Source organism: Adiantum capillus-veneris, chromosome 23, assembly GCF_014529385.1.
Source record: "Adiantum capillus-veneris isolate H3 chromosome 23, ASM1452938v2, whole genome shotgun sequence".
NCBI classification, from domain to species: Eukaryota; Viridiplantae; Streptophyta; class Polypodiopsida; order Polypodiales; family Pteridaceae; genus Adiantum; species Adiantum capillus-veneris.
Window position 1 is genome coordinate 40,721,390 of NC_140953.1, and position 8,272 is coordinate 40,729,661.

The following is an 8,272-nucleotide window of genomic DNA, read 5'->3' on the forward strand; positions in this document are numbered from 1 at the left end:
CAGTCAGCCAACAATGCAATAATGGTGAAAGACGGGGAAAAAGGAGAGCTTCTAGAAAAGCTTGCACTGCAACAGAAAAAGGTGTCTGAAAGTCAAGAGCAGAGTCACAAACTTGAGGCCGATGTTCTAATGCTCAGACGAGCATTGGAACAGAGCCTAACTCGCCTCAACAGGATGTCATCGGACTCCGATTACTATGTCGACAGGTGCTCTTGTTCGTCTGTATTGCATTTTAAATTCAAGTTCAAGATTTTGGAGTTTATTATGATTAGAGTTTGATTGTGGCAGGCGTATAGTGATTAAGCTGCTGGTCACATATTTCCAACGGCAACAAAGCAGAGAGGTAGAAACAATTTCCTGCATTTCTGAAGTTTCTCGCGTTTGTTCCAGCTTCTCTAGCTGATTAATGATATGTGCATTGTGTTTTAGAGTCATATTTTTTCTCATCTTTCATCTTTATTTCAGGTTCTAGATTTGATGTCACGCATGCTTGGATTCTCTGAAGAGGACAAACAAGTAATTGGTCTAGCCCAGCAGAGTTCAAGCAAAGGTGTGGTCCGTGGTGTTCTTGGTCTTCCCGGTCGTGTTGTAGGTGGGCTTTTGAAGACAGGCTCCTCTCCTTCTGTAATGTCCTTGTCGCAGACTGATAATCAGGTGTGTAGTCTTCAGGCTCCTCCTTTCTTTGTCCAGAAAATGTATTGTTGTCTTAGAAGAGCTTTGTTGCAGGAGTGTCAACAATAGTAGTATGTCAGCATTTTTAGTTTCACATATATGTTTAATGCCCTCTGTCCTCCCTGAATCCTTGGTTGTGCGTGCAACCTCCATATCCGCTGCCCCCAATAGGGCGACGTATAGGGAAAGAGCCGATATATATCTGGCCTCTAGGTCATGAGCTACGACTCTGAAGTCATCTTTGTAGCTTTCGATGGAATATCATTGCCTCTCCCCTCAAGCCTCTTGAGGTGTCCTGTCTTCTTGTTTTCTGCAGGTGGTTTACCACTGATTTCCCCTCCACCTGAGGTAACACACTCTCTGGATATGATGTGTCTGTTTGAATAAGAGTATCTCTCTCTCTCACTCCAGTAGTACATTGGGAAAGAGAACTTTGACTGAGTTTATTCAACAAAATTAATCTACAAGCTCCTCTTCTTGATTCGATTAGAGCTAAAAATTTGGTTGAAAAAGATTGAAGTGTTGATATTGACACTGTAATTCAAGGGTGTGGTTTGCCTCAAAAGCACCGTGCCAAGAAAGCTCTGATCCTAGCCCCAGGAGGTAGTGTGTGGAGAAGTTTAGATCCTTGCACCAGTTACAAATTCGGTGTGTAGTTTTTTTGAATCCGTTGTCTTTCTCATTTCAGCATTTTAATGCATTTTTTATAGTGAGCTCCCTCTGATGCCTTGTAATTTGGAGTTTGTACTACGCTATGCACTCACTATCCTAGTGAGAATGATGCTTTTGAATTGTATTCTTGAAAATCGAATATGATGAGGCTCTAACTAATAAATACCTAAAGACTGCTAAGGAGGGACGAGGTCTGACAAGCTGCAATTTTTTGATAGTTCAAGCGAGGATTTGTCACATAGGGGTTAGTGGTTAGATATTTCATAGCTCACTCATCCATCTATGTTTTGTGTATGCTAGTCATTACTAATTAGTGTTCTACTCCTTTCAAGTAAATATGTTGAATGATAATATTTGTATTGTTAGCGGAAGGATGGTGCTAGTCTCTTATTGTGAGCTCATTACTAATTAGTGTTGCTCATTACTCTACTCCTTTCGAGTAAATATGTTGAATGATGATATTTGTATTGTTAGCGGAAGGATGGTGCTAGTCTCTTGTATACTTACTGTGAGCTCTGGCTTGTTTTCTGCAGTCCTTTTCAGATCTCTGGATTGATTTTCTGCTAAAGGAATCTGAGGAAAGAGAAAAACGAGATGCGTTGGCTGCTGAAGCATCCACCTCCCAAGATAGCAATCCATCGTCTACTCCGGATCCTAAGAGACTTCAGAATACAAGGAACGATGAGCACCTGAATGGATCACCATTTTCTACACCAAATGCTTCTGCTTTTGAGAATGGGCCATCATCAAGATACCATGGAAATGATTCACCAGGGAGTGAGTTTTCGAATGTGCCTCTTAACTCGTCCCCATCTCCATCATTGGCCAGAAGCTATCTGCAACGACAAACATAATCTAGTGCTAACGAAGTTTGCTTGCATCCATACTGGGCGAAACCGAAAGATTTGGACTGCAAAACTGAGGCAACTTGTGTGGAGCAAACCCCCCCTCCTAAGCGTTCTCGTTCTTAATGTCAGTGAGCCAAGGTGGCACTTTCGCGCAAGGAAATGGGGAGCTTCACAAGCTGTATGTGGGCCTTACCCCCGCATTTTGGGCAATTGTAGCGATGCTGCTCTTCTTCATCATCACGGGAATTTTTCTTCAATAGCAAGCCTGGAGCCGGCCCTGTATCTACTTACACCTAAGAAGGTAAATAGGATATTCTTGAAACTTATAGCACAATCATTCTTTGGAAGGCAGGGAATAAGTCAAAAAGAGTTTGTGGGCAGGTTCCCCATTTGTACAATCGAGGTTAGCACTGGTTTGTAAAGTTTACTTAAGTGAAAATTGATGCATTTGAAAAACGGACAAGTTATATCTACCCCCTAGTGTGTTTTGAGGGGAGGATTTTCTTTGTGTGCTACACTACAAAACCCACAAGGGAGGGTTGTTGAGGTTGTGGATTTAATTGCACCTCACACCAATATGAAAACTCCCTAGTTTAGAAGTCATGTGGAGCATGTGTGTGCCTTTATGAAGACAAGAGGTGTGTATAAGCAAGAAACTTGTGTGTGTGTATAGCAAGCATGGTCCATGTGACAAGCTTGCAGCTCTTTGTACTCTCATTCGCAAATGCAACTAAACCAAACTCTTGGATTTCTTTATCCATCAAAAGAAATGCAACATCAGCATCCTCATCACTGTTGGTAGTGCTATCACTGTTCTCATCAGTCACTGTGGAATAGTCTTCATCACTAGACTCATCCTCATCCTCAGAAAGCTCCTTCAATCGTTTCCTTGTGTTCATATTATATAGCTTCTTGGCACTTGTCTTTCCATAGAGGCTAATCGTACCATGTCGTCAATCTTAAACAGCTCCCACTGCACGTAACCATGGTCTGCCCAATAACAATCAACCTTTTTTGCATCTACCCTATTGTGCAATTATCTCTCTCTCAAGCCCTACACTAACCTCTCTAACTTTGCTTTAGCCATGAATGGTTTGTTGGCGCATCCACCAGAAAACCCTACAAGTAGGAGTCTTTTTCAGAGAGCAGTTACAATTGCTTGTGCGCATTGCTCAAAGAGATGATTAGGCCAGATATATGTGAGTGAGACCGAGGGTTGAGACATGTAGATTCTTGTAAATTGCTATATGTTACTTTGCTATATGTGAGTGAGATTGAGGGTTGAGACATGTAGATTCTTGTAAATTGCTATATGTTACTTTGCTCTCATCACATCATTGTATGTTGCACGTAGAGGACAATCCCCTTTCTCTATATTAGACAATGACGTTCTTGTATTTTGCTATATGTTACTTTTCCCCGACCACATCAATGTATGTTGCACCTAGAGGACATTCCCCTTTCTTTGTATTAAATGAGGACATTTGGGAGTTTTCTAGGAATGGTGTCATCATTCTCTTGGGGGACTTTAAAGCCTGCATAAGAAATCATCAAACAAGTTTTTTTAATACCTCAGATGAGATGTTGAGAGAGCTAGATACAGGGCTCTACAAATGCTCACATGATGAGTACACTAAGTACGGGCGATATCTGATGGTCTCAAATGGATTGGCCATACTTAATGGCCTACAACAATTTCTCGCATCAGCTGGGTTTACGTGCTTACTAGTTGTTGTAGATAAATGTCCATGAACTTACCTTGAGACCAACTAAGGGGATGTGGATAGATAGGAATATACTTTTTCTCAGCGATGGCCACATGATGCTTCAATATTGTCATGTTTAATGTATAGGGTCGGCATTGTTTAACCAATGACAAACACTCCTTTAGTGTAGTATCTTGAAAGTAATTCTTTGACTTGTTTGAAAAATCCACAATCCACAATCCACATAATGTAAAGATCTTGTACAATGTCTACAATCGATCCCAATGCTTAGAAGATTGTGCAAGCATACAAAGCACTTTGGATGGGACACACCATATGAGTCTTCCAAGGACTGTGCTTATTTTGATGACTATTTCAGTTGCAAGAATGCAACGACTGATAACAAACTGGAAGGACTTTGCTTTTTTAGATGACTACTTTAGTTACAAAAATGTAACGATTCACAACAAATTGGGAGTAGTGATCAATTGTTCACTCACGTAGGAGCGGTACGACTTACATGCCACCAAATAGATATTTCAACTAGAGATTGTGAAGGATTACTCAGATATCCCATCAGACATATGTAGAATGGAATCACTATGATCCTGTAATCAAAGGATGTCACAATGGTTATTACTAAGTACATTATGTTATAGCCATTAAAACTTACTGAAAATTTCAAATCACATTGTAATTTTTTGAATCGCAAACAATTTTGCGATATAGAGTCAGTTTAATTTATTATTCTTTCTTCTACTTTGTTGTCTACTTCTCAATTGTCAGTTTTACTTTACTAAGCGGGACTCAAAACATAAATAGAATATATTGTACTAAGAGTGATCTTGGTTGATATGGTGTAGTAAGTTATCATGCCTCTTAAGAAAAAATGCCATGGGTGCAAATGTCAATGTATCGATTGCGCCTCAACAAACCATCGTTAATAGAGACATCGATGCTATGCTATGCAAGTCTCAACCTACTTGGGAACTTAGGCAAAGAAGGCAAAGATGTAGGTAAAGTTCTCAAAGATTGGATTGAGCGTATGGACAATTACTTTGATTTCGATTATTCGTTTGCAGAGAACAAGGCTATTATTGCTAAGTTCAAATTGAAAAAGACGACCAAGGGTTGGTGGAGAGACCATTGTATTGAGAACGATGTTGACTCTTATGTAGCAACTTGGGATTATTTGACGACTCAACTAAAGAAGAATTATCAGAACAAAGTATATCATTTGGAACGTATGAATGAGTTTTTTGATTTCACTCAAGGAACAAGAGACTTGGAGTCATATTACCAATATTTCTTGACCCTTGTCAAATATGCTTCAACATGAATGACTGAGAAGGTCAAAGTGACACGATTTGTGTCAGGATTACATAACCCTATGAAGACTACACTTCAGAGCCTTTGGCTTACAAATTTTGCAGATGTCCTTGATGCGGTTAAACCCATTGAGCTCGAGTTATCAAACCAAATCAGAGACCTCTTCAAAATCAAGGGAACTTTAGACTTGAAAATCAACCTTTTGTGCGAAATGGACCATTTAGCAACGATAACAACAACAATGGGAATAACTTCAACCGTCAACCTCGTTTAAGAGGAGGAGGAAATCAAAGACCTCAAGGAAGAGCCCAAGCCAACAAAGCTCAAGGTGCTAGAGGCAAAGGGAATCAAGCAAATGCAATGTTCATATTGTGATCGAACATCAAGGAGTGAATGAATAATTTTCAATAATTCAAATCCCAGCATAGTATCAAGGTAACCATTTTACTTTATTGATTAATTCTGGGAGTACACATTCTTTCATATCTCCTAGATGCATAAGAAACCTCATTTTGCCTAAATATCTTGATTTAGACCTCACAATGGAATTGGTTATGGGTAGGAAGGTCAAGTTTTCTATTTCAATGGGTAAATTGAATTTTATTTTGGATGGTCACATCACTTCGGCTCACTTTTATCTTACCCATAAAGAATCTATGATGGAATTCTATGATATAATTCTAAGATGGATTGGCTTAAGGCAAATGATGCTCACATACATTATAGAAATGTTTCATTGACTTTTGTAAATGAGTGAAAATCCAAAGTTACAGCTATCAAGAAGTTGAAAAAACCTAAACTTCAACTAGTAAACTATACCAAACTAATGAAAGGCTACATAAATAATGAGATGATTTATGTAGTAAAGCTTAACCCCGCAAAGAAAAAGCCAGAAACACCTGAACCCGAATGGCTACTAGAATTCGATGATGTATTTTTTGAAGAACTTTTACAGTTACCACCCAAGTGTAAAGTTGATCATGCAATAGAGCTTATTCCAGGAGCTCAACCAGTTGCTCGTAGACTGCCTGCTGGGTCTGTAGAACTCAAGGAGCAACTTACTCAACTTCTTGAACAAGAATCCTTCGACCCAGTGTTTCTCCATGAAATACTCTTGTTCTTTTTAATTGAAATAAGGATGGTACTCCATGTCTTTGTATTGATTACCGTGGATTGAATCAGGTAACAATCAAGAATAAGTATGCGATACCAAGGATTGATGAGTTACTTTATCGAATACATGTAGCTTCTATCTTCACAAAAATCGATCTTAAGTCAGGATATTATCAAATCTGGATCAAAGAGGAGGATATATCAAAGACTGGTTCAATACTCGCTTTAGACATTATAAATTTATAGTCATGCCTTTTGGATAGACAAATGCTCCTATAACTTCCAATCGCCTTATGAGTGACCGATGCGTTTAGAGAGCAACTTGATGATTTTTCTATTGTTTTCTTTGATGATATTTTAATTTACTCAAAGAACAAGGAAGAATATGAATGATGAGTACTTGAACTTCTACATCAGAATTGGCTTTATGCTATGCATAGAAATGCACCTTCTTCACTGACAAAGTGGACTACTTGGTATTTATTCTATCCAAGGATGGTGTTTTTAATGATCCAAATAAGATCGAAGCTGCCATAGCTTGGCCTACACTCAAATCAGTGAAAGAAGTACGTGGATCTCTTTGTTTAGCATGAGGCTATACTTAGAAAGGCTAAAGTGTTTACTTGGAACGAACGTATTCAAGCCTGATCAGTTTCAACCTATTGATGCACCACAAATGAAATGAAAATGTATATCCATGAATTTCAATATTACAGGACTTTCTATATCTCTAGGATATGACTCTATTTTTGTGGTTGTTCATATGCTTACAAAAATGACCCATTTGTTCCCTGTCAAGACAACATTCACAACTAAGGATATAACTCGGGTTTTCATGAAAGGTGTTTTCATGTATCATGGCTTATCTCACCGTATGATTTTGGATCGTGATGCAAAATTCACCTCCTTATTCTTAGTTACAGGAACTCAATTGGCCTTTAGTACTGATTATCACCCTCAAACAAAATCATTGAGGATACGTTGAGAGCTTATTGTATGCATGAACAAAGTAAATGGATCATATATTTGTATTTTATTCTATTTGCATATAATTCCTCATTTCAACGCTCAATTGAAATGTCTCCTTTTCAAGCGTTATATGGACAAGAGTATCTTAATCCATTAAAATAGACAAACCCTCTCATAAGGGTTCAAGCATTCAAAGATATGTTGGATGAAATACAATTGCAGACGAACCTCATATGCCAAGATATAAAGACTGCTTAAGATAGATAGAAGAGTTACGCTGACCCTAAACGATCTACTCAACTATGTGAAGAAGCAAATATGGTATTTTTGAGAGTGAAACCTAAACGTAGCTCTTTATCAATGGGTAGAAGTAAGAAGCTCAGTGTTAGATATTATGGACCTTTTGTCATCATGGAGAGAATTAATGATCAACCCTCATATCAAGGTACATGATGTTTTTCATGTCAGCTTACTCAAAATGTATGTACCTGATCCAAATCACATTCTTGATGATTTTCTATTATGTACTTCCATTGATGGAACTTTTGAAGTATACCATCAAGCTATTTTTCAAAGTAGAACTAAACCTCTTCGTAATTGGACCATCCTTGAACACCTTGTCAAATGATCGACATATCTTAGAGAAGAAGATGCTACTTGAAAACACGATAATGTAATGAGACTGGATTATCCAAACTTTATGTCAATGTGAGGACACCTTGAATTTTTAAGTGTGGGAGTATGTAAAATTCTCAATTTTTGGGCCTCTTTTAAAAGTAAGGAAAAGAGATTCCAATGTTCGTTTCATAAAATTTTAGCTCAAATGCTTGTTTGGCAGTGTTGTAAGGTTTTAAAGTGAAAAAAAATCGTGTTCATGTTTTCGTGCCAGATGGATGCTTCGTTTACATTTTAAAAAATCTGCTTTTTAAAAAAGCTTTTTCATGCTTTTTGTGTTTTTCGATG

At 38.2% G+C, this 8,272-nt stretch overlaps 2 protein-coding genes across 3 annotated transcripts in view; both read left to right on the forward strand.

The window, feature by feature from the left end:
- Positions 1-2,793, forward strand: part of LOC147427688 (golgin candidate 3-like) — a 55,580-nt gene extending 52,787 nt beyond the window's left edge. For both annotated transcript variants that reach the window (XM_086497533.1, XM_086497534.1), the window contains 4 exons: positions 4-206; positions 289-343; positions 466-654; positions 1,878-2,793. In XM_086497533.1, coding sequence (XP_086353659.1) covers positions 4-206; positions 289-343; positions 466-654; positions 1,878-2,198 — 768 coding nt within the window. In that variant the 3' untranslated portion in view covers positions 2,199-2,793. The remainder of the gene's footprint in view (positions 1-3; positions 207-288; positions 344-465; positions 655-1,877) is intronic.
- Positions 2,794-6,053: 3,260 nt separating this feature from the next.
- On the forward strand, positions 6,054-6,586 carry LOC147427689 (uncharacterized). The gene is made up of 2 exons (XM_086496764.1): positions 6,054-6,368; positions 6,410-6,586. The coding sequence occupies exons 1-2, from the start codon at positions 6,054-6,056 to the stop codon at positions 6,584-6,586; spliced, it is 492 nt and encodes a 163-aa protein (XP_086352890.1).
- Positions 6,587-8,272: the final 1,686 nt, after the last annotated feature.

Bases quoted from the DNA above. Each gene is read 5' to 3' on its own strand.
- LOC147427689 (XM_086496764.1), top strand. From the start codon at position 6,054: ATGAAAGGCTACATAAATAATGAGATGATTTATGTAGTAAAGCTTAAC. The intron at 6,369-6,409 runs GTACTCCATGTC...GGATTGAATCAG, and splicing joins TTTTAATTGAAATAAGGATG to GTAACAATCAAGAATAAGTA.